Genomic DNA, 27,529 nt, shown 5'->3' with positions numbered 1-27,529 from the left:
TGAATGGGATAAGGTTTCCCAAGGACATTATCATAGGATAGCGAGCCCTTTCTATCTCTGAAGAGTGAGCAGGAACATTATCATGAGGGGGGAAAAGACCCTCAGCATAACTTTACTGGCCTAGTTTTCTATTTTTGCAAAAACTTCTTAATTAGCCCTGAGAGTGTATGCTTATCTTTCGAGAAAAATCGATAAAGATTGCCCCTTTGAAATGCCCAAGAAAGTAGTCACCACAACCTTTTGAGTTGCCCTCTCTGCCTTAAATTAGCTGGCTCAGCAGATCTCTACCGACACTGTGACACTCGGCGTGTTCCTAAGAGAATTTGCACCCATCCGGTTCCCACAGAGACATGTCCAGATATGTCCTGTTTGCATGTACAGTCTGGAACCATAGCAGCAATGCTCTTTTTACTTACTCTTATGAATCTATACATATGAGTCACGTAATTTTTTCTCTTGATGGTAAAGACTTTTTGTCATCAGTTATATGAGAAGTCCCTAAAATTAATTTGGAGTCTAGTTTTGCTTTTTTTAAACAAACAAACAAAACTTGGATTTGAAAGTAAACCTAGTGTAATGTTCAAGAAGATGAGATTTTGGCTAAGGAAGTTAAAAAAAACCTCTATTCTTCAGAAGTACTTTAGCATATATCTTTTCAACTATAAGATCACATTGTTCCCCTTCCACAAATCCATTCCTTAACTCTCTTAAATTTAATGTTTTTTTTAAAAATTACACTTAAATGCTAATGGGTGAATGAGGGGTTTGCATATAAGCCCACCCGAGTATAAGCCGAGGCACCTAATTATTACCTGGGAAACCAGAGCAACTGGTTGACTCGAGTATAAGCCTAGGGTGGGAAATGCAGGATGTGAATTAACACAGAGACAGAGGGGAGAGACGGAGCGCAGCCACAGACACATCCTTACCAGTTCAGCTGCCGGCATAAGTGAATCACTACGGGTGCTTCTGTGAATTGGAGCCGTCCACATCATAGGTCGGCTCTGATTGGTTAGATGTTGTAAACCCTAAAGTGTCAGCGGGGTTTTGAATGAACAGCAGAGGAACGGCAATCACCCACGAGATGTTACACCTCGCTGGGGTACCACTGACCCGTGTATAAGCCGAACCCCAGTTTTTCAGCACATTTTTTGTGCTGAAAAACTTGACTTATACACAAGTATATATGGTAATACAACCCCCTATTATCACCCCCTCTTCTCCTCATCCCCAACTTTCTCCCTCTTGTAGAATACTACCTTCTCTGGCACTTATGTTAACACTTGTCTACCTTCTAGCTGACTGCTTCATCTTCCCTCTCTTATCCTTGATAACTATTGAAGCCCACAGTCAAACATGCGCAATTATAGAAGACAAAGAAGACAGCAGGGTGCAGGGGACACACTTCATTCTGGGAAGCAGGGGAGAAGAGGGAGAAGAGTCCGGAGTTTATTCAGCAATAAGGTTTCACAATACTTGAGGCATGCAGGCCTCTTGTTATCCATGCACATTAAAATGGGCCATGTGTTCATCTTGACGATGCCAAATCCTCTAAAGGGGTACCAGGTATGCAAGAGACAGAAGATGAGAATTTCTCCTTAAGAATAGGGGCAAAGGGAGGGGATGCTTCATTTGACTATGTATATGAGGAGCCAGGCATCTGTAGGAGACAGATTTATATTGACATTTATAGGACGTAGTTGTGACAGGGAGAAACATCCTTCCTGGAATGTGGACATTGCAGTGCTTTTCCCGTATTTTGGGCTGTGGAGGCATGCCTCACCTCTGGGGCTGGTGTGCCACGCCCTGTGGTCACAAGTGCTGGGAGCAGGCCACGTACACTTCTTGCAGGCCCTCAGTTTCCCACAGAAGTTTGTTTTTTTTCTTATAAAAACCTACATCTTGATTTTTTTCTTTTTGTATAACAGTGGTTTCATTCAATATTTAACCTTTTGTGATAAAGTATGATGTTCTCTATCATACTTCACTGACTGGATTTTGAAAGATTTGTCAGTCACCATCTAAGGTGCAGTTATTGGCCTCTCCCTGCCCAGAACCAAGAAGGGTAAAGACAGTCAAATGCACTTGAAAATAATGAGTTCAAGCAATACGCCATATGAACCCCAGCCTCAGTGGCTTTAAGAACTAGATGTTCCCTGGGATCTGAAGGGGATCACAGTAGAAGGTCCTGGATAACAGGGAGAAAAATGTGGAATGAAACACAAAATTATAAAAAAGATTGACTCCCCGAGACTGTGACCCTTAGTCACTCACTCCCATGGCTCAGTTTTCAGCCAAACAGTACACGTATACGGTAAACTGATACCACACTAGTGTGCACTCTGTAGAATGATCAACCATACAAAATTTAAAAAGGCAGCATTTGCTCTGGGACTTTGCTCTTAAGGCAGGAAGAATTAATAAAGAACAAAAAGTAAATACGGGAAAAGTGTAAGAGGTCTGCTACATTGTGGGGTACAATTAATGTCATCCCCCCCAAATTCAGTTAATGAAAGCAGTTTGCGCAAAATGTAATTAAAAATTAAAAGGAAAAAAATCCAACTCCCATGATGTGGCTAGTGGACTCAAATCTTAAATTAGCTGAGTATTTAGCCACTGTACCACTGGGGCTACTTTTCAAGGTCATATAGGTACTAAAGGTTTGAACCTTAGGATAGTTTATTTTGTGTACATAATTTTAACTAGTAAGCAATCAATAGTGCTCTATCACTAACATACTTTGTTGATATAAAGTCAGTGGCAACGGAAAGGATTTTCATAACTCAACGCTCATTCTGTTGCTGTAAGACAGAATTATAACTGCTCCTATAGGTTTCTAAGACTAAATCTTTATGAGAGTAGAAAGCCTCATTTTTTTCTCATGAAGAGCAGTTGATGATTTCGAACCACCAACCTTGTGGTTAGCAGCCCAACATGCAGTCCACTACCCTACCAGAGCTTTTTATTTTGATAACAGTGCCACTTATGTTTTAACTACTACTAAGTTATATACCAAGAATTCAAAATTTTTAAAATGTGCTAACATTTTTGTTTTTTGCAGAAGATAAGATTTGGAAACGACCCGATTTGTAAAAATATTTGTTACAGTCTATTTTTTCAACACTTTCATCCTTTCATCTTCCTGTAAGGAGTCTTGGTGGTACAGCAGTGTAGTGTTCCATAGAACTATTTGACTCATAGCTTCATACTTGATCAGTACCTTTTATTCCCCGCATAACTTTTAATACTAGCCTACAAAGCAGAAAAAAGCTGATAATCTGTTCTCCTCTTCAGATTCCCCTTTAACACTACTTCAAACTCCAAGTCCACTGCCATCAAGTCAGTTCCTGCTTTTCGCAGCCCTATATGGCAGGGTAGGACTGCCCTTGTGGGTTTCTGAGACTGACTCTTCTTTGTGGACTTGTTTAAATTTTCTTCTGAATCAGAATTAACTTGATGCCACACAACAATGTCTTCAAACATTTTTCATGTCCCCTTCCTTCGGGGATTCTAATTAAGAGGACATTTGAAGTCTTCCTACTGTTAGCTGATGGTCTGTGACTTCTGTATTGATTTACATGCCTGCTAAAATTTATTTGTAACCTCACAGTCAGTACTTGCGGCACTTCTTTTTGATCATCTCTAGAAGTTCAATTCGGGTCTTTTCTTTTGCCTCCTAGATATGTTTTCTTAAACAGCCCTGGTTTTCTCTGGTTTCTTAGACATATGGAGTATTGTTCATTGTTCTTCAGTGTCTTTATATCCTGCAGACATTCCCCAGGTTGTAAACATTTTAGAGATAGCTCCTAATCTACCTTTAATGCAGGCCTTAAGTATGTCATAGCCAACAATGGGAATAGGCTGTTCAGTGATTTGTTATAATTAACTCACATGGCAGACATTATAGGTGAAGGCTTGGAATGAGAGACTTGAGAGAGGTGTAATGAGGCCTTTCAGGAGCCTGTTGTAGGTTTTATTATTGTCAGGGATGTAGAAAGTCACACATATTCAAAGGTCTTTGAAGTCCTGCTTTAATGTTATGTAAATTTTGGTCTCACTTTGAAATAATTGAACTAACACCTACTCGCCATATATTCTTTAGCCTCTTCACCTTACTGCACTGAAAAAAAACTGGAGCAAACTCACTGCCACCAAGTCAGTTCAGAATTATAGCAACCTTATAGGACAAGGTGGAGCTGCCGTGTGGGCTTCTGGGGCTGCACATCTTTACAGGAGTAGATAGCTTCATCTTCCAAGTAGCTGCTGGATTTGAGCTACCAACTATATCATTAGCTGTCCAATGTGCAACCCACTGTACTACTGGGGCCCTAGCCCCCTGGCTTCATTAACAGCTCTTCAGTCATTGAGAAGGCTTCAGACCTCTTCTTGCACTAACCCACACTAAACTTATTGCCATTGTGTTGGTTCCAATTCATAGCAACCCTATAAGACAGGATAGAATTGCTCCTGTGGGTTTCCAAGACCGTAACTCTGAGAGTAGAAACCTCATTTCCCCCTTCTTGCACTATAACCAAACACTGCCTTCAAGGTAATGCCGACGTAGGACAGGGTGGAATTGTGTTTGAGTTTTCGAGAAGATAACTCTGTGGGAGTATAAAGCCCTGTCTTTCTCCTGTTGGTGGTTTCAAACTGTGGATCACAGCCCACTTTGTAATCACTGCCACCAGGGCGCCTTTCTTGCACCAAAATAAGGCTAAGTTAAGAACTGTATTCACCTGTCCAACTGACCACTACAAAATCTTAATCACAGTTAAGAATGGCCTCCCTAGATTCTAATTTTGTATCTTCAATTCAGGGACTTGGCTGGGCTTTAGAGGGGATTCCCCCTGTTGCTGTGGCCTTAAAAATTCTTTTCAGACAATAAAATGGGACAATCATTGGACTTATCTCAGTTATTTTACTTCTTTCATGGGTCAGTGTTTTGTATTGCCTTTTGGCTAATGTCTGAACAATATATTTGAATATATTTTGTCTCTTCATTATATAAGCATGAAGGTGAGTTTGGCCCCTATTCATCTTCATTGCAAATTGAAGTGTGTTTTATATACACAAATTAGTTTTATTTTGCATGCATCTTAGATATTTAGTGCTGGTCTAAGAAATGCTAAATACTGATGACTTTAAAGAGCAGAAAAGTTTATTTTCTCACAGTTGAGGCTAGATGTCTGAATTCACGGCACTGTCTGTGGTCCCACTGTTTCTTAGAGATCTTTGTTTCTTGGCATTGATCTTCCCTGGGGTGGAGGAGATTCTTGCTGCCGAGTCCCTAGGTCCAAAGGCCACACTCTTCTCCAGGCTCTATGTTCTTGGTCATAGAAAGTATGCCTCTCCATTTATCTCTTGCCAACAAAAAGTGAGATTCAAGATCCCACAATACTGGGAATTTTGGCCTTGCTAAATTCACATGCGCGCGCCATACATTGTATTTCTCCCTTTACCTTCCCAAATTCATGTCCTTGCTACATGTAAAACATCAAATCAAATGTTGGTGAGAGTTTAGACCAGGCGTCCTCAAACTACGGCCTGTGGGCCACATGCGGCCTGCCGAGGACATTTATCTGGCCCGCCGGGTGTTTTTGCCCCGTTTGTTTTTTTACTTCAAAATAAGATATGTGCAGTGTGCATAGGAATTTGTTCATAGTTTTTTAAAAAACTATAGTCCACCCCCCTGTTTGAAAAGTTTGATGACCCCTGGATTAGACATATACCGTCTTAAGGCAGAATTTCTCTTCATCTGTGAGCCTGTGAAATGTAGATCACAAATTAGTTTCCAGATTACAGTGGTGAAATAGATAAAATTATGTTAGACATTTCCATGACAAATGTGAAACTGGAGGAAGCAAAGAGGCAATGGACACCAAGGTGTTCCAAAACTCAGCAGAACAATGTACCTTAAAAAAAAAGAACCCTCATTTATTAACTGAGACCATCTATGCAGTGGCCCTGCCCTCTAGATTTTCAGTGTTGGCCATGTTGTTTTGATTCTCAATGGAGGCCTCTCAGCCCTAGGCTTCAGCCTTGCCTTCCCGGCCCACGGGGATGGTGACTACTCCTGTAACTTTGGCTGGCCATCCGCCTAGTTCATCTGAGTGGTGACCCCAGCCGCAGACCAGGCAGGTCTAGTTGTGCTCACTAGACATGACATCTCCACCTCCTCTGTGTTGGGCAGTGGTCTTATCCACCCAGTACACCTTAATGGCCACCCTAAATTCTAGAACTTACAGAAATTCTGATTTTTTTGGTAACCCAGGAAGGTGTGGTCCCACCCTTCAAGACCTAAGCAGCATAAAATATTCTCATGTCCGAGCTGCTCCCAGGAATGGTGCTTTTCTCATCTTTTCTTGGAGGACAACAACCTCCAAGAAGCCTCCATTTCTAGCCTTTAGAATTCAAAGAGGCAGGCAGGTTCTCTACTTTGTCTATCCACCCCAGTCTAAGCTGATGGGTTTTCTGTGGAGTACTTGGATACATCAGTCACCACTCTTGGCTTCCATGAGGCAGAGGTTGGCATGTCTCCAACATCAATCTTTCTTTTTTTTTCGGGGGGGGGGGGACTCACCCAACTCATATCACAATCCATCCATACATCAATTGTATAAAGCACATTTGTACATACATAACCCTCATTCTCAAAGCATTTGCTCTTCACGTAAGCCCCTGGCATCAGCTCCCCATTTACTCCTCCCTCCCCGTTCCCCGCACACTCATGAACACTTGATAATTTATAAATTATTATTTTGTCATATCTTACACTGTCCGATGTCTCCCTTTACCCACTTTTCTGTTGTCTTTTCCCCAGGGAGGAGGTTATATGTACATCCGTGTAATCGCTTCCCCCTCCGTAATCGACCCTCCCTCCACCTGGTATCGCCACTCTCAGCACTAGTCCTGAAGGGATCATCCGTCCAGGATTCCCTGTGTCTCCAGTTCCTATCTGTACCAGTGTGCATCCTCTGGTTTAGCCAGATTTGTAAGGTAAAATTGGGATCATGATAGTGGCAAGGAAGCATGTAGGAACTAGAGGAAAGTTGTATGTTTCATTATTGCTACACTGCTACAGGAAACTGGCTTGTCTCCTCCCCACAACCCTTCAATAAGGGAATGTCCAGTTTTCTACAGATGGGCTTTTAGTCCCCACTCCGCACTCCCCCTCATTCACAATGATATGATTTTTTTTCTTTGATGCCTGATAACCTCATCCCTTCGCCACCTCATGATCACACAGGCTGGTGTGCTTCTTCCATGTGGGCTTTGTTGCTTCTGAGCTAGATGGGCACTTGTTTACCTTCAAGTCTTTAAGACCGTAGAGGCTATATCTTTTGGTAGCTGGGCACCATCAGCTTTCTTTATCACATTTGCTTATGCAACCATTTGTCTTCAGCAATTGTATTGGGGAGGTGAGTACACAATGACATGATTTTTTGTTCTTTGATGCTTGATAGCTGATTTCTTTGGCACCTCATGATCATCAGCTTTCCTCATATTTGCTTATGCACCCACTTTGTCTTCAGTGATCGTGTCGGGAAGGTGAGCATCATGGAATGCCAGTTTAATAGAACAAAGTATTGTTGTATTGAGGGAGTACTTCAGTGGAAGCCCAATGTCCGTCTGCTACCTTAATACTAAAACTATAAATATATACACATAAATCTATTTCCCCATCCGCATATAAATATATTTACATATGCACATGCCTTTATTTAGGCCACTATAAATGCCCTCTGCCTCCTAGTTCTTTTCTTTTTTTCCTTTTACTTTCTTGTCCCACCATCATGCTCAGCCTTCATTTGGGTTACAGTAATTCTTCTTGGTTACATTACCCTTGATAACGCCCTACCAGACCTCCTACACCCTCCTCACAACCGATTTGGATCACTTATTCCTTTGTCCCTGGGTTTGTTAACACCACTCCCTTTCCCCCCTACACCCCCCTCTCCCATGTCCCCCGGAACTGTCAGTCCCGTTGTTTTCTTCTCCAGATTTTTATGCAGCCTATCTTACTTAGACCTGCGGATACAATAGCATGCACAAAAACAAGACAGACCAAAACCAAGCAACAAAATAAAACAACAACTACAACAACAAAAACGCCAATGACAAAACAAGAACACAACAAAAGAGAAAAGCTTGTAGTTAGTTCAAGGACTGTTTGTTGGCCTTTAGGAGTGTTTTCTGGTCAAGTCTGATGGTGTGCCAAAACCTTGCCCGTCTGGGTCAGCAAGGATCTTTTGTAGGGCTCGGTTTCTTCTAACGTATTCTTTGAGATTTTCCTTGTTTGGGAAGACTCTTACTTCTCCATTTATCTTGATCGATAATTTGTTTGGGTAGAGTATTCTTGGGTTCACGTTGTTTTCCTTCAATTTTTGGAATGTTACTCCATTCTCTCCTCTTCATAGTTTCTGCTGATAGGTCTGAGCATATTCTTCTTTTGGAACCTTTATGTATGATTGCTTGTTTTTCCTTAGCTGTTCTCGATTTTCTCCTTTTCCACAAAGTTGGATAGCTTACCTATTATGTGACTTGGTGTGACGTCTTCTTGTTTTTTAGTCTAGCTGGTGTTCTTTCAGCCTCCTGAATGGGTGCTTGGTTTTCATTCATTAAGCTGGGGAAGTTTACCTCCAAGAATTGTCTCACAATTTTTGCAGATGACTTCTTTATTGTGTCTTCCTCCGGTAATCCAATTATTCTGATGCTGTTCCCCTTCATATAATCAGATATAGCTCTTAAGTTTTCTTCAGCTTCTCTGATGACCTTATTAGATTTTTGTTCACATTTGGCAAAGTCTGCTTGGCTGTCCTCTGAGTCACTGGTGCGGTTCTCTGCTTCCTCCAGTCGATTCTTGAGGTCCGTGAGTCTTACTGGTTTTTGTTATCTCCTCCCTAAGTTCTTGTATTTCCCTTTGGTGTATGGACTTTATCTCCTCTATCATTTCATCCTTTTTCTGTATTGTTTCCCTCATATCCTGTATGACTCCAAGCTGCATTCTGAAAATTTCTTTCTGTGACAGATCAATATCTGCTTCTATGCATGTCATTAGGTTAAGGACATCTTCTTTTAAGGACATGTTTCTCCTGTTTTTTTTTTTCTTTTTTCGTTGAGATCTTTGCGGCTGATTGCTGTTTGCATTGTGTTGTTTTAGAGGAGCCAGGTGCCATTTTCTAGAGAGTTGAAGAGCACTTGTTCTGTCTGGGAGACTCGTAGGAATGCTTCTTCAAACTGCCTACAGCTAATTTAACTATGGAGTTAGCTTAGCACTTCATCCTCCGGTGGCTTCACTCTCAAGAGGAGGTTCCCTAAGAGGTTGGTGGGTTGCCTGATTTAGTGTAGAACACAGCGAATGGTGGGCAGAATTGCCCTGGCCAGTTAGATCACTGCAGAGGTTGGGCAGAGTTTCCGGCAGCAGCTTGGAACGTTAGCAAGTGTTGGCCGAGCTGCCTTCAGCCATGTGAGACACTAGAGTAGGTGGGAGGAAGTTCCCTCAGTAACGTGGGCCCATAGAGGACAGATAGGAGCTCCCCCAGCCACACAGGCAGGAATTCCCTGGTAAGAAGTTGGGCAGAGTATCCCCTGGTGGAGTTCGGCCATGCTTTCCCCTGCATTGTGCTTTACTGCACAGGGTGGAGTTCACCTAACTGGGTCCGGGGCAGGTGTAAATGCCTTAGACTAAGGGGAGTGGTCTGGAGGTCAGCAGTGGTGTATGAGGGAACAGGAAAGAGACAAAGATGAGGAAAAAACAGAAAGTAAGCCTGTTGAGACTGTAGGGGTATAGATAGAAGAGAGGGAAACAAAAGTGACAATATAGCTGATCCCAGATCCCTGCCCTGGAGCTGCGTTAAGCCGTGGCTGTCGTGAGATAATGCCTGTGCTCTAAATGGCCCTGCCTCTGGTTGATCAAGCCCTAGCCAGCCTCCACTGTGGTAAGCCGAAAGCCCCCAGCCTGCAAGCCTTGTGGATGTGTACCTACTTATCTTTATGATGCTTGTCCTGTGATCCAGCAGTGTGGAATTTCCCTCTTAGTAGCTCTCCTGCACTGATTTCTGCAGAGTCCCTCTGGTATGTGTTACTCAGTTGCCATCTTCCCAAAGTGCCTCAATCTTTCTTTACCTATTCTGACACCATCCGTTCCTCTTATGATAATGTACTTCGCGGCTGGGTTCAGTAATTTATTGTAGGAATCACAAAGAACCTAACAGACAACACTCAAAATTAAGGGGTTTATTAGGAAAATTAACAAGTTACTACAAAGGATAAGTAAACAATGAGGACAAATTCATTGGTATATACCATATATACTCGTGTGGAAGCTGAGTGTTTCAGCACATTTTTAATGTAGTTTTGTGGTAAAATTAGGTGTCTCCACTGATACTTGGGTGGGCTAATACTCGCGTATACGGTAGTCACTGGTCCACAGCACGTCTCTTCTCACCCAGCAGCCAAGTCTCTCTCTTTGGTCCTCTGCCTCTCTGTCACATTGGTCTGTTGGTTTCTACCTCTGTGGGTCAGTTAGCCTGCCTGTCACTTTGCCTCGTCTGCTCTCTGAGTCTCGGTGCTGCTACTTTTTTCTATCTGTGGTCTTGACTTGGCTCTGATTTCAGCCCAGCTTCTTTGATCTGTCCCATGGCCTCAGTGCCTCAGTCTCTGGTGCTTCTGGTCTCAGCCTCTGTCACTTCAGACAGAGATCTAAAATGTGCTTTCACTAGTGGCTGTTTTTTGGATTGTCTTGGGGCTTTTATATGTGTTTCTACACTTGGGGTGGCTCTTACACCCAGAAGAATGACTTCGAAGTAGAGTTTCTCTCCTTCAGCAGACAACACTACTGATGAGAGACAAAGGGTGATAACTTATTTTTCTCACATCCTCTACTAAGGTGCAGACTTAATCTTGTCTGTTAGCATAGCAGAGAACTGCTTCCAAAATGGGATTATAACACAGGCACAGAAGCTCGAATTTATAATGTTTCACACAGGAGATTATGGCTAGAAGGGCTTTAATGATTGACTATATCCATTCTTGGACACATTCTTAGTTTGTACAACATGGTTTTCTAAATCTTTAAGTTTTGTTTACAGTTCATTTATCTTCTCTTACATTTTCTTATAAGCAGGAAGGAGAAGCTATGTGGTCCTTATAAGATTTTACATAGACATCTCAGTTATATAACCAAGTTTATCACTTAAGTTTTACTTTTCACAAACATTTGAAGTATTTAGTCAAGGTTTTTTCCACTGCTTAAAACATATTGCCCTTCTTCCATTGTCCATTACATGTTCACCATGATCTTTTAAAGCTCCACCAGATGTACATTAAGACCAAATTTTAGCTACATTCTATTTTTAGAGACTAGAGATTTTTTTTTAAACGTTTTATTAGGGGCTCATACAACTCTTATCACAGTCCATACATATACATACATCAATTGTATAAAGCACATCTGTACATTCTTTGCCCTTATCATTTTCTTTCTTTTTTTACATTTTATTAGGGACTCATACAACTCTTATCACAATCCATACATATACATACATCAATTGTATAAAGCACATCTGCACATTCCCTGCTCCAATCATTCTCAAAGCATTTGCTCTCCACTTAAGCCCTTTGCATCAGGTCCTCTTTTTTTCCCCCTCCCTCCCCGCTACCCCCTCCCTCATGTGCCCTTTGTAATTTATACATAGTTATTTTGTCATATCTTGCCCTATCCGGAGTCTCCCTTCCCCCCCTTCTCTGCCGTCCCTCTCCCAGGGAGGAGGTCACATGTGGATCCCTGTAATCAGTTCCCCATTTCCAACCCACTCACCCTACACTCTCCCAGCATCGTCCCTCACACCCTTGGTCCTGAAGGTATCATCCACCCTGGATTCCCTGTGCCTCCAGCCCTCATATGTACCAGTGTACAGCCTTTAGCTTTCCACTTTTCTGAGCACTCACCAGAACTGCCTTTGTTGTTGTTTGTTAGGTGTTGCCAAGTCGATTTCGACTGATAGTGATCCAGTGTGCAACAGAGTGAAACTCTGCCTTTTCTTGTGCCGTCCTCACAATTGCTCTTATGTTGGAGCTCGTTGTTGCAGCCACTGTGACAATCCATTGTGTTGAAGATTTTCCTTTTTTTGTTGCCCGAGTATTGTCAAGACTTGTGGCCTTCCCACAGACTGGTCTCTTCCTGACAACATGTCTAAAGTACATGGGACAAAGCCTCACCAACCTTGCCTCCAAGGAGCTTTCTGGCTATTCTTCCAAGGGTTTGTTCTTTTGGCAGTTGATGGTATTTAATATTCTTCTGCAGCACCATAATTCAAATACATCAATTCTTCTTTGATACTCCTTATTCATTGTCCAATTTGTACATGGATATGAGGCTATTGGAAATACCATGGTTTGGGTCAGGCATGTTTAGTTCTCAAAGTAACATCCTTGCTTTTCAACACAGAAGAGGTCTTGTGCAGCAGTTACCCAATCAAATTATCTTTAAGTGATTATTAAATTTTGGTGACTTAAAATTTTTCTAGCCATTACTCAGTTCCCAAACTTTCATGTTTTAGGTATCTAGAAAAACACTTCACTCGTAAAGCACAAAATTCTGTTTTAGTTATCTATACTGTAGTCTTTATGGAAATACCAGGATGGCGTTAACAACAAAAATGATTTCTTCACAATTTAGAGGCTAGATTTAGTGCACCAGCTCTAGGAGAAAGTCCTTGGCTCTACTCAATATCTTTGAGCCTGGCATTCCTTAAGAGATCTCCATGAATCTTGGTATCAGTCTTTCATGGGTCTTGGAATTTCTCGGAGCCAGGACCCTTGGTCCAAATGACATACTGCATCCCCAGTCTTTTTTCTTGGTATGAGTTAGATCCTTCTCTCTCTGCGTACCTCTCTTATTTTTCATAAAATGAAAAGTATGAATCCTAGACAAGCACACAATACTGGAAATTGTGGACTAGCCAATTTGACATGTATTTTGGGAGACAATTCATGATGCAAACAAAAACTAAACTAAAACTAAACACTGCTTTCAAGTTGATTCTGGTCTGTGATTCTATAGGGCCTAGTAGACTAAAAAGCATAAAGTGTAATTAGTAGTCTCTTTCTTACAGTTTTAAGCTGAGTGTAACAAAATAGTTTTCTAATCACATTCAAAGTAGTTCTACCAGATGATCCTGTTATATTCACTTAACACATTAAAGACTGGATTTTTTTTACCAACTTACCCAAGTAGCGGGTATTTTTTCGGCTATTAGGGCTTTTTTTTGCATTAAACCATAAATGAATTTACATCTCATCAATTTTTTATCATATTTATTTATAACGTGCAGTTTTTGAATATAAAACATTTACATTATGAAACAATATTTTGTAATGTATGCGGAACATTTTTTTAACAATTTATTGGGGCTCATACAATTCTTATCACAGTTCATACATATACATATACATACATCAATTGTATAAAGCACATCTGTACAGTCTTTGCCCTAATCATTTTTTCTCCTCTTTTCTTTTTTTTACATTTTATTAGGGACTCAGACAACTCTTATCACAATCCATACATATACATACATCATTTGTATAAAGCACATCCATACATTCCCTGCCCCAATCATTCTCAAGGCATTTGCTCTCCACTTAAGCCCCTTGCATCAGGTCCTCTTTTTTTTTTCCCCTCCCTCCCCTTTCCCCCCCTCCCTCATGTGCCCTTGGTAATTTATACATCGTTATTTTGTCATATCTTGCCCTATCCGGAGTCTCCCTTCCCCCCTTCTCTGCTGTCCCTCTGCCAGGGAAGAGGTCACATGTAGATCCTTGTAATCAGTTCCCCCTTTCCAACCCACTCACCCTCCACTCTCCCAGCATCGTCCCTCACACCCTTGGTCCTGAAGGTATCATCCACCCTGGATTCCCTGTACCTCCAGCCCTCATATGTACCAGTGTACAGCCTCTGTCCTATCCAGGCCTGCAAGGTAGAATTCGGATCATGGTAGTTGGGGAGAGGAAGCATCCAGGATCTGGGGGAAAGCTGTGTTCTTCATCGGTACTACCTCGCACACTAATTAACCCATCTCCTCTCCTAAACCCCTCTATGAGGGGATCTCCATTGGCCGACACTTGGGCCTTGGGTCTCCACTCTGCACTTCCCCCTTTATTTAATACGGTATATATATACATATATACATATACACACATATACACATACATACACACATTTATATCGTTGTTTTTTTTTTTTTGCATGATGCCTTATACCTGGTCCCTTGGCACCTCGTGATCGCACTGGCCGGTGTGCTTCTTCCATGTGGGCTTTTTTGCTTCTGAGTTAGATGGTCGCTTGTTCACCTTCAAGCCTTTAAGACCCCAGACACTATCTCTTTTGATAGCCGGGCACCATCAGCTTTCTTCACCACATTTGCTTATGCACCCATTTGTCTTCAGCGATCCTATCATGGAGGTGTGCACTCAATGATACGATTTTTTGTTCTTTGATGCCTGGTAACTGATCCCTTCGGGACCACTTGATCACACAGGCTGGTGTGTTCTTCCATGTGGACTTTGTTGCTTCTGAGCTAGATGGCCGCTTGTTTATCTTCAAGCCTTTAAGACCCCAGTCACTATCTCTTTTGATAGCCGGGCACCATCAGCTTTCTTCCCACATTTACTTGTTCACCCACTTTGGCTCCAGCTGTTGTGTCGGGAGAGTGAGCAACATAGAGTTCCAATTTAATAAAAGAAGGTATTCATGCATTGAGGGAGTGTTTGAGTAGAGGCCCAAGGTCCTTTCGCCACCTTAATACTTGACCTATAAATATAGACACATAGATCTATTTCCCCATCCTCCTATATATATTTGCATGTATATGTCTTTTTCTAGACCTCCATAAATGCCCTTTGACTCCTAGCTCTTTCCTTGACTTTCCTCCTGCCCTACTACCCTTGACTTTCCTCCTGCCTTACTCCCATGCTTCGTCGCCACCTGGGCTAGAGTGTACCTCTTTAAGCAACCTTACCCTTGATCATTTCCCACCAAGCCTGCCACTCCCCCTTCTCTACCATTTGGGGTCCCATGTTTTCCCCTTGTCCCTGGGTTTGTTAACACCACTTCCTTACCCCCCCTACCCCCCCACCCCAAGTCCCCCCGGAACTGTCGGTCCCGTTGTTTTTCCTCCAGATAGTTCATCCAGCCTGTCCTATTCAGACAGATCTAAACATTATTACTTTTATGAACTATATTCTTCATGAAATTATAAACTTGTAAAAATAATCAACAATCCATATTGCTTTGAAAAATTAGAAGAATTAGGGCTAAGAATTTCCTCATGTCTTTCTGTAACGGGAGACCACTTGAGCGATTTTGGGGATGCTTAACATTTCACTGAGGTTTGATCATGATAACACACAGCTCCTTGCAAAACAATTCAAACAAATAGTAACTATCTGATTTAACCAAAATGCACTAAAATGCTAAATAAAAAGAACATGAAGACCATCAAGTTTGATACATTCACTACTGATGTAAACACCTAAACAGACGATGTAGTTAAAATATATCCAAGCATATGGCATCTGAAGACAGCGTATAGAAATCACGAGTTATCTCGTATTCTGTCTGTAATAGATGGCGCGCGAAACATGAGTAAACTCAGGATCCGTCAGCAATGTGTTAAGATGTGGGCATTTTTAAAGGCTTATTCTAAAAGCTGTATAATTGGGAGTTGGTTTTGGAAATTATGGATTTTTTTATTTATATGGCAGCATTTGGGAAGTTTTCTTGTGCATCTAAACAAAGCTAGCACAAAGATAAAAGCACCAGTTGTGGGTGATCAATAGATTAATTTCAAAACGCTTAAGTGCCTCTGTTTATCAGAAAATGTTTGGGGAAGAAAGTCTTGAACAAGGCAAAATTCTTTACTCTTGTGGAACCTCTACCCTATTGTTAAAAGAAATAATAAGGGAGAATGAAGCATTTAAGAGGATATAAGATAGAAAGTCTCAGTAAATCCAAATAAGAAAGTAATATTTTTGAAAGCTCTCGGATTTGAGAAAGCCCCTGAGAGATTAAAGAGCGTTTATTTAAATATGATCCATCTACCTTAGTTTAGCTCTAGAATCCATCTTTTCCAGCCTCATATTTTTTTCATTAATTGTATGATCTTCCTCCTACATAATCAATGTGTTGACTATTTCAACATCAGAACATGTTTAAAATTTTTTATCTTTTTAAATCTCTAGAAATACAATTTAAAAACACTTTTTTTTTTTTTGCTTTATATTCCCGGTTAATAATGTATGAGGGGATACTCCAAAAAACTGGATGTGATACAAGGGGGATAGTGCATTTGGAGTTTGTTCCACCAGATCAGATTGTTGCTCAAGCTTTCTATTTAGAGGTTCTGTAAAGATTGCTTAACAGTGTGCAACCAAAGAGGCAGATGGGGGACTGGGTTTGCCACCAGGACAGTGCACCTGCTCACACAGCCAACTTTTTGGCAAAAACAGCATGGCTCTCTTGCCCCATGCACCTTACTCACCTGACCTTGCTCTGTGAGACTTCTTTTTGTCCCTGTGAATAGAGAGGGCATGAAAGTACAGTGATTTGATAATGAAGAAAAACAAACAAACGAGGGAGGTGCTGCCAGCCATCCAGACAGATGAGTTTGAAAGTTTTTCCAAGAATGGAATTGCAGATTTGACGAATGCATTAAGTGAAATGGAGAGTACTTTGAAGATGATAAGGGTGTTCTTTTTGTTGTTGTTAAAAAAACAAACACATAGCTTTGAAAGAACACTCTGGTTTTTGGGGGGTTTTAGCCATAGTTTTAGGACATATGTTGTACACCCTTTGTTTTCACTTCCTTATATTTTGCATGCCCTCTTCAAGGAGCTCTGGTGGTGTAACGGTTACACATTGGGATGCTAACCACAACAGGTCAACAATTCAAAACCACCAGCTGCTCCAACACAGAGAGAGGGAGAGAGGAGAGAGAGAAGGCTTTCTACTATTGTAGAACAGTTATAGTCTCAGAAACCCATGGGGACAGTTTTACCCTGTCTTTCAGAGTCACCAAAAGTCAGAATCGAGTTGACACAGCAGTGTTTCTTCAGTCATTCTAGTGTGGCTTCTCTGCTTCCATACTACTGAAAATTGGCCTTGTTGCAGTAGGTGAGAAAGTGTGACATGATAATACCAAATTCACTGAGAACCATTTTTCCTTGAGTCTTGATAGTAGTAAGTTCATTGCTATAGAGTTGATTTTGACGCTGAGTGACCCTGTCAGACAAGGTAAAACTTCCCCCTTGCATTTATACTGCTGTTAATCTTTAGAGGAGCATCTTTCACTGAAGGAGTGCTTGGTAGTTTCAAGTTTCAAACCTTGAGGTTAGCAGCCCAACTTGTAACCCACTATGTCACCAGAGCTCCAGTAGATGCTGATGCTATTTAATCATGCTTTCAAGTTCTCTTTGTGTGGACATTCCTTTGAGGCCATCACTTTCTATTTAGGTTTTGCTATTTATTGATTTTCCTTCCTATTCCTATACCTTGAATGCATATTTGGCATTGCAGTTTGTACCTACCTTCTTTTACAATGATCATCTTAAAATACTTTGTTTTGTTTTGCAATAGAATAGTAGTTCTTTGAAACAGAGAACTTAGTGTTTTTATTGTTTCTCAGCATGCAACCTAGTACTTGGCCCCTAGATAAGACATATGAACTATATCCCTGTAGGATTTTATTTATTGATACATATGTTACTAGTGCTCTGATTGAAAGTAAGTTGTACATCTCGAATTACTTTTTTTCCCATGCTGAGTTTCTATAGATTCTGACCCCTCTGCTTCTAGGAGCAACTAGAGAATATCTGTAGAAAACGGAGAGGGAGCACCCTTCAGTTGTCTGTAACATCTAAATCGATTCGCTCGTGACTCTCTGCACCACTTTAGAAATGTCTTGGGCAGTTTAACTTCAGAGGGCAGGGGGTACATTTTAGCTTCAAAGTGTTGTAAGGAGTATTTCTGATGTTTCTGATAGTTGGTGTGGATGACTACAGCTCAGAGTCTGATGTGATTATTATACCTTCAGCCCTGGACTTTGTCTCACAAGATGAAATGTTGACACCACTGGGAAGATTGGACAAGTATGCTGCAAGTGAGAACATATTTAACAGGTGTGTGCATCATTTCTTGATGGAGAAGTAGAAGGATAATTTTTTATATTAATATGAATAAGGAAAAATAAAACTATCCAATTTGAGTAGATATTATTAACATGTACAATTTGAGTCTCCAAGCTTAATTAATAGCTACAGACATGGCCTATTTTATACTTTCTGCTCCTTGATTTTCATAAGCATATTACACTTTACTTTTTCATAGTGGTGGTGGGAAACTATTAGTTTTATGCCATTTAGCATATTTTGGTATTTGTATTTATTGCCTATTTAGGAGGCAGTCACTCTTAACTATTATGTAAGTGCCAAGTGATGTACAAGGGGATTGGATTACAACAGTGACCAACAGCTAACACTATTCCTAAAGTAGTGTTCTTTCAACTATGGTCCTCAGACCACCTATATCAGAGTTTTCTGGGAAATAAAGTATTTACTCAAAATATTTTATTTTAGGCATAACTCATATTAGTAAATATTTATAAAGATACATTTTTATAAGGAAGAGTGTGTATATTTTAAATATTAAGGTAAAGTCTAGTGATAATTGTTTGAAATGAATTTCTGTTGAATTTAGAAATTTGCTAACATGAAGATGGGTAAAAAAATTTTTGTAGATATTCAATCTCATTTTATTAAAATAAAATCAATACTAACATTTACCACTTAGGACATTATATGTATAATTTAATAAATTGTTCTATCTTTAAAAGTTATAAATGTTAGTTATTATTGCTACTGAATGTTTTCTAATTTTCTTTTTTTATATAGACAAATGGTGGCCCGAAGTTTGCTGGATACCTTGAGGGAAGTCAGCGATGATGAAAGAGATTGTATTGCTGTCTTGGAGAGAATTAGCAGATTAGCTGATGATTCAGGTATATGTTTATGTAGAGAAAGTAAATACCGTATATACTTGAGTATAAGCCGACCTGAATATCAGCCGAGGCACCTAATTTTACCACAAAAACTGCATAAAAAATGTGCTGAAAAACTTGGCTAATACACCAGTATATACAGTATATCCTACTTTTTACCACTTGATTACTGTTACCAAATTTGTCTAAAAACATGCAAATGTTAATGTTATGAGAAATATTAATATTTCTTTGAAAGGTTTTTAAAATAAATATCAAACCTTTCGGTAACAACATGAAAAAACCTGTAAGTCTCAATTTTTTTCAATAGGTCTATTTAGAATAATTTTAGAAATTTCTTATTAAAAACAAATAATCTAAGATTTTTGTTTTGTATCATGTATGTTAGTTAATATGTTTTGATTATTAAAACCTTTTTAATATTAGAGTAAATTAAAAGAGATGTAGATAACTATAAAATTTCTAGGTAATACAATTCTTTTTATAAACTATCTCCCTGGTCAAAAATGTTCATCATCTGTTTTACAAAATTAAAGCCAACTTATCTGCTAGGAGAAGATAGGCTAGAATGTGCTTAAAGAGAGAAGTTCCAATAAAGAAACAGGGCAGAGAGCATGAACAGACACTTCACCAAAGAGAGGATATGTATAACTGACCAACTGACACACAAGATGACAACTCATCTCAGTCAGAAAAATACAGATCAAAACCATAATGAAATAACATTTTACTTCTAGGTTGGCTAAAAAAATGTTTTAAGTTAGGAAAAGTATAAGTTTTGGAGGGATGTAGAGAAATGGCTGATGAGACTGGAAAATAGTGAAGCCATTGTGGACAATAGTCCGGTGGTTTCTCATAAAACTAGGTGCCATATGAACCAGTAAGTCTACCCCCAAATATTTAGCCTAGGGATCTAATAGAACCAACATAGACAGGCATGGATACCTGTGTGCATCATATCATTAATCACAGTAGCCAAACAATGAAAGCAACCTCAGTGTCAGTCAGTGAATGAAAAGACATAGGTTACAAATCCTCAGTGTAATGGCACTCTTTCCCCTTTCCCCCTGTATTCCCCATTCTCACTTGTCCTTTCCTGCTCCTTTTTGCCTTCTGAGCTTTGTTTCTGGGCACACACTGCCCTTTTGGTGTCATACAGACACTCAACTGTTTTTGGTGATGGGGAAGGAAACACTGAATGGGGAAGGAAACGCTGCACCATCTAACCTCAGTAATTAATGCCACATAAATGCGTGCAAGAAAAATTAGCCTTTTGGTAACTGCAATGGTTGTGATTGATATAAACCATTGTTTCCCAAAATGAAATACAGGCCTTTTTGCCCCCTTAGCAGAAAAAAAAACAACCACAATCATTATTCAGTATCCTCTGGCAGTTAAAAACTTTTGTGCTATAGTTCATAATCCAGGATAAAGTATAGATATCTGCTTTGTAGGCTCCCTGGATCTTTCTAGTGTTCCCCAGGGGACAATATCACCCACTTTAGCAAACACTGGTCTAAACCACTAGTTCTATTAAACTTTGTTCTTGGGAGTTACTATTTTGTCTCTCTTGGTCTGGATTAATCGATAAATAATTTTATCATAATTTTTTTGCTCACATGCTTATTTGCTGTTTTTCTTTTAAAACTTTTTACTGTGAATTTGGTGAAAGTTTACAGAGAAGATCATCAGTTTTACATTCATCGGTATACGCATTTTGCTTCTCAGTCATTGCAATTCCCACAATGCATCACAGTACTTACTCTTGCTTCCAAGCTTTTAGGACCCCTCATCTACTCTCCAAATTAGGCATTTACTCATCTTTACCAAACAATTTGGAAGACAGCTACTAGGCATACTGACTGATATATTTGTACCCATTCCAAAGAAAGAACCCAGTAGAATGAATGCTCATATTTTAGAACAATATCATTGATATCACATGCAAATAAAATTTTGCTTAAGATCATTCAATAGTTCCAGCAGCAAATTGACAGGGAGCTGCCAGAGGTTCAGGCCAGATTCAGAAGGTGACATGGAACAAGGGAAATCATTGCTGATGTCAGATGTATCTTGGCGGAGTGTACAGAATACCAGGAAGATGTTAGCTGTGTTTTATTGACTCTGCGAAGGCATTTGACTGTGTGGACCATACTAAACTCTGGATAACCTTGACATGAATTGGAATTCCAGAACACTTGATTGTGCTCCTGAAGAACTTGTGCATGTATCAAGAGGCAGTTGTGCTCACATTGTTTAAAATCAGGACAGGTGTGCGTTAGAGTTGTATCCTCTCACCATGCTTATTCTAGCGGTATGCTGCACAATCATCAGAGCAGCTGGCTATAGGAAGAAGAGTGCGGCATTGGGATCAGAGGAAGGCTGAAACAACCTTGCCTGCTGAAAGTGGTGACTTGAAGCACTAATGAAGACCAAGTATTGCAGCCTTCAATATGGATTACAACCCAACAGAAAGAAGACAAATATCCTCACAGTTCGACCATTAGGGAACATCATGACAAATGGAGAAAACGTTGAAGTTGTCAAGAATTTTGTCTTGCTTGAATCCACAATCAGTGCTCATGGAAGCAGCAGTTAAGAGATCAAAAGGCCTGACAGAAACCCCCATGACCAATGTAAACAGAGTTCAATCGGTAGAAATCAACAACTCCTGGGTTGTGGTTAGGAGCTGGGCTATACTTGCATAGTTGCTTTTTCTCAACAGTGTATTAAAATGTCTATGCCATTAGATATAGTAATGATTCTGTCATTAAAATTGCCTTATCCCCGGGGGCTGATTGATAATGTTCTTTAAAGTGAACCAGAGTTGTATATAATCTGAAGACAAGTGAATGGACTTGCTAGGCTCTCACTTAATTCTGTCTCCAATGCAAGAACAGATCACTGAAGCTATGGGTGCTAGAGTAAAGTGTGCTGAATATGGTGCCACGCAGTCAAAAAGAATAGTGTCTAGGATTTGACAGGCTTGTTTTCAAACAAGCAGCCATCTAAGTGAGGCAACAACTAAATCCACATGGAAGAAGCACCCCAGCCTGTGCAATCCATGGAGGATGAATAACAAAATCTCAGTACTAAGGAGGGAAAAGTTTCAGAGCCTAAATCGTGTTTCAGAAAGGTCTGGATGACAGTGGAGCTCAAAATCAACCTGTAGGAACCTACATGGATTAAGCCTCTGGTGGATCCCCTCTGACCACAGTTGAGAGATATAAATAAGCTTGCTATCAGATAGACTATTGTAAACTTGATTATGGTAGACGGATTATTGTGTTAGTCTGGGCTGACTAGAGAAACAAATCCAGAGACACTTGTGTGTCTAAGAGAGAGCTTTATATTAAAGAACAATTATATGTGGAGAAAACGGGCCAGTCCAGCCCAGACAAGTCCATAAGTCCAATATTAGCTCATATATCCGATACTAGTCCATAAATTCTGTTTCTTTGTTTTATATGTTTCCCAGTGTATGAAGCACAGGAGGGGCAGATTTGTAAAGGCCAGTAATCGGTGTAATGGCTATTGGGAAAATGGATGACTGAAGGCTGGAGGAAAAGGAAGAGCAAATAATATAGGAGGGGAGAATTCAGAGAACTGACTGTGATGATATGTATACAACTCTTTTTAAATATGCTTGAACTATGGAACCATATGTTATTTGAATTATATAGCAATAAAAATACTGGAAAAATAAAAACCGATCACCTGTTTAATAGTTACTATTGTTGGACATCTACTTCTCTCCCAGAGAGTGAGCGAGACATGAGAGATTAGGCCCGGCCACAGCTGCAACAGCAGTCACTGAGGTGGCATGGAGGAGCCAGACACTAAGAGAGGGTCCATTGATGGAGTGGGGTAGGGGTTTGCTATGTTAGATGATGAATCAAGGGCCAGCACCAGCTCCTCTTCATCTTTTTCCTCCAACCAACCAGCCGAGAAAGAAACATCCTCAAGAAGAGAGAAAGTAAATTCAGCATGAGTAAAAACTCCAAACTCCTCGCCACCAGCGCCAAGAAGAATTAGAAGGACTTTAGACCCTCCACCTAAGTGTAGTGCTGGTCCCAAAGGAGATAACATCTATCAATGTAGATGAGCCATTCCAGGGCCTCCAGGATCTGATTATGAGCGGGGTGCATTCCTTCTTGACATCACATTTATTCCAGAAGATCTCTTCAAGCCTCCCAAAGTAACATTTCAGACAAGACTCTATCACGGTGTTAGCAATCGAGTTATTGGCTTGGACATACTGAAAGATAGTTGGAGTCCACCACTAACCATTTCTTTTTTTTGTTTGTTTTTTTTTTAACAATTTATTGGGGCTCATACAATTCTTATCACAGTTCATACATATACATACATCAATTGTATAAAGCACATCTGTACAGTCTTTGCCCTAATCATTTTTTCTCCTCTTTTCTTTTTTTTACATTTTATTAGGGACTCACACAACTCATCACCATCCATACATATACATATATCAGTTGTATAAAGCACATCCATACATTCCCTGCCCCACTAACCATTTCTTAGGTCCTCCTTTCTCTCTATTCATTTCTTACAGACTGTAAGCCTGCTTGCCCTTTGGTCAAAGTATTGCCACTCAGTATATGACCAAGAGAGCAGAACATGACAGAATGGCCAGACACTGGGCCAAGGGATATGCCAAATACATTTTTTTTCTCACAATTTTTGCATTTTTCACAGAGGAGAGCTGCTTCTGGTTTTGAAAGGCTAGGGTCAGGTGTGAGTTGGGAAAGAATAGGATATTTCTATAACAGATATTCAGTCTTACCTCCTAAGATTGTCTTGTAATTTAAGGTATCTTGCTGCAGGATACAGAAAGTTGTTATTAGCAACTTTAAAAACTATTATCATTTTTGCAGTATTAGTTGAAATATAGTACAGTAAAGAATGTATGTACATCTAGACATTTAGGTTCAGTTGCTTGTAGTATGAAAATTCAAAACAGCTTGATTTTGTGCAGGTACTACACCTGGCCACTATGTGAAGTCTTTCCAAGACAGTAAACTTTGCTGTTTATTAAAACAATTGCATTTTGTTTTCCCTCCTTTGGAAGGAACATTGCTATTTAAAATAATTTTTAGAGACTGTCATATATATATATATATAATGGACACATGGTTATAAGCCATGTTAGAAACAAATAGTTAATAAATTTTATTTGCCAATCTACTTTATTATGAAACGATTGAACCAGGACTTGTGAAAACTTGTAGTAAAATTCCTTGTGAAATAACTGCAAGACATGGGCTCTGAGTCACTCAGTGGATTTGTTACATATTGTGGACTACGTAAGTCTGTATTTGTTACTATCTAGTAAACAATATTAAAAACCAAAAAAAGGAAAAGAGAAAAGTAAAATAAAAGTTGGATTAGGTAAATCTGCCTTGCAAAACCTCTTTAGAATATTGAAAAGCAAGGTTGTTACTTTGAAGACTAAAATGTGCCTGGCCAAGCCATAGTATTTTCAATGGCCTCATGCATGTGAAAGTTGGAAGGAAGGAAGGAAGGAAGGAAGGAAGGAAGGAAGGAAGGAAGGAAGGAAGGAAGGAAGACTGAAGAAAAGTTGATGTATTGAATTGTTCTGGAGAAGAATATTGAAAATAAAATGGACTGCTAAAATTACAAACTGATCGACTGTGGACGAAGTATAGCCAGAGTGTTTCTTAGAGGCAAGAATAGAAAGTCTTCCATCTTACATATTTTGGACATGTCAGGCGAGACCAGCCCCTGGTGGCTGCAACTATTGGCTCAGGCATGGGAACAATTGTGAGGGTGGCGCAGGACCAGACATTGGTTTGGCTCCATTGTGCATAAGGCTGCTACAGGAGTGAACCAATTCAATGGCAACTCACCACCACCACTACCAACATATACATACTGGTCTGCACGATGCACATATACCTAGACACAGACATACATTTTTAGGTTATTGTTGCTGTTTCAAAATTTAAATAATCAAAATTAAAATGATCTCACTCAACAGTTATGTTAAAATAAAGATGAGACCGTAAGGTAGGAATACAGGGAAAGTATATGAATGGAAGCAGAACAGCTATCAGAAGTGTTGAAAATGTTCATCCACTGTGAAGAATGCAACCAATACCGCTGAACAATTTGTGTAGAAACTGTGAAATGGGGACCCAAACTTCTTTTTACACCTTCACTGCAAGCACAATAAAATATTATTTTAATAAAGGAAAAAGGTAAACTTAAGTTGAGGCTTAAATAGTTAAAAAAAAGATCAGGCTTGCTGATGAGATATGGACTAGTAAACATGAGACTCTGGCCTTGATTCACCTCTGGTTTGGAACTGCACATATCTCCTTTGGCTCAGCTTTTAGCAAAACAGTAGACAGTCAAAAGGGGAACAGTAACAATGTGAGGTATGCACACCCTACAATAATTGACCATTTAAGATAAAAAGGACAGCCTTTACTGAAGGACAAAACTTAGAAAGGTTAGGGTAGAAAGAGGAATGCAGATAGGAAACACAAGAAGGAAGTGATGTTCTTTTGTCGGAATGCAGTGAATGAGATGAAACAAAATGTATAAATTATTGGATATAAAACTGATTATCTGCTTTATAACACAATTCACCGAATTTTAAACAAAAATATAGTTAAAATGTTATGCCTATTAAAACTATTAAAGTTTCAATCTGACAAAATTTTTTTGACATGTCAAATTTGACAAATCTTTTAGATGTGCAGACCTTTGGTAAGTGTGTTAGTCTGGGTAGACTAGAGAAACAAGTCATAGAGACACATGTACATAGGAAAGAGCTTTATAGACAAGAGCAATTGAATATTGAGAAAACATCCCATCCCAGTCCAGATCAAGTCCATAAGTCCGATGTTAGCCCATGTGTCTCATGAAACACATGCAATGATGCCGATTGCAGGAAGATCATGGGCCAGTAGGTGGGAAGTCTTGTGGATCCAGTGACGTTGTAAGCATTTCAGTGCTGGCAGGGCTTTCCACATGGCTCCTCTGGCTCCAGAGGTCTGGCTTCATCAGCCTCTCTCCATGTGTCTTCTCCACAGGGCCCTCTCACAGGAGTGAGCTGACAGAGAGTGACTTACGCCTCCAAGGAGGAATACAGGACTTCCCAGAATCCTCATGATAAAGGCCATGCCCACACAGAGACCTCATTGGCTATATCCTGATTGACAGGATAAACTCCACCCCTTCACTCTTAATCCTCAAAATGACACCAGAATATGTAACTACTACAGACTACACTGTCAATTTGAAACTTTCACACAGCTCTTTAGCCATATATAATTTTCAAACAAACAATAATAAAATCATATCTGTACCTAACAGGATAAAACTAAATGCATACAATTTAATATGTGCCACCCTCACTTAAAAATAACATTCTATAAGTGAACAACACAAAAATATCCTGTGCCTAACAATTGCAGTTAAGTAACACCTACACCTTAATCCTATAATCTATTAATATAGTCCCCCACCTATGAAAGTTTGTAAGCCAACCATTCCATGCCTCTATCCCCCCAATTTTGGATATCCAATTTCCATACTGCCAACTTACATCAACCCAGTGCTCTGAGGAGACAATCATGTCCTTTGATGTGAAGAATCTTCATTCCAGTTAAAACTTCAAATCTGCATCCATAGGAAAGTCAAATCAGGACAGACCATCCATAAAGTCAGTAGCAATATGCACCTGTTCACTGGCTAAAAATCTTCTCTCCATCTGGTCGGGTTCTGGTCAACTCAAAGTGGGCTGCCTACTTAGCCTCACCAGGGTGTCCATTAGTTGCCTCGCCCTTAGACCCTCGCCGTTTAACCCTCTTGTGCTAAGTCATGAACTTCAAACCAGCCAACCCACTCTCATCTTCTCCGCTAGTTCCTTGTAAACCAGGTCCATGAGTGTCAAGGTCCAGACTCAACCCATATATTTATTGCTGCATTTCTTTTACTTCCACTCAACAAATGGATCCAGGCATTTCAGCCTGTCCACAGGTTCCATTTAACAGTTTAGTCCTAGAGCGGAGAGTTTCTTCCAGAGTCCAGATTTCTTCCAGCTTCAGACAAAAACCACTAGAGTTCAAACTTCAAAAAGCCAAAACTTTCCTTTTTTTTCTTTAAACTGTCAACAATAGCCTCTTTGGCAAGACTCTTTGAAAACAAACATCCCGAGTTCTCCAAAGTACTGGGTGGGGCTTATCTTTTCAGAGCTGCTTTTGCAGGTGAGTCCTAAACCCATCTAAATATCAAATTAATGACTCACAGCAAGTGGGCTTACAAACTAGTTTCTACTTCCCAGTAATCATTTATATCAACAATAATAAGTAGAAGAAATCAGTATAAACAAAGTAGAATTGGGTACTAATTTCAGTTCTTAAAACAGTCATGTTCAATCCTTATTTAGCTTATTTAAATCATTATTAAAACTCTTCTATTGATAA

The 27,529-nt window shown here is 39.9% G+C and overlaps 1 protein-coding gene across 2 annotated transcripts in view; it reads left to right on the top strand.

The window, feature by feature from the left end:
• Positions 1 to 27,529, top strand: part of PPP4R1 (protein phosphatase 4 regulatory subunit 1) — a 95,170-nt gene that overhangs the window by 7,869 nt on the left and 59,772 nt on the right. Inside the window, exons 3-4 of one of the 2 annotated variants that reach the window (XM_075533211.1) lie at positions 18,093 to 18,177; positions 18,949 to 19,055. In XM_075533211.1, coding sequence (XP_075389326.1) covers positions 18,093 to 18,177; positions 18,949 to 19,055 — 192 coding nt within the window. Of the gene's footprint in view, positions 1 to 18,041; positions 18,178 to 18,948; positions 19,056 to 27,529 lie in introns of both variants that reach the window. The other variant, XM_075533210.1, reaches the window with a different exon arrangement.

This window comes from Tenrec ecaudatus, chromosome 15 (genome assembly GCF_050624435.1).
Source record: "Tenrec ecaudatus isolate mTenEca1 chromosome 15, mTenEca1.hap1, whole genome shotgun sequence".
In the NCBI taxonomy this organism is placed as follows: Eukaryota; Metazoa; Chordata; class Mammalia; order Afrosoricida; family Tenrecidae; genus Tenrec; species Tenrec ecaudatus.
This window is presented reverse-complemented; position numbering and strand designations above follow the sequence as displayed.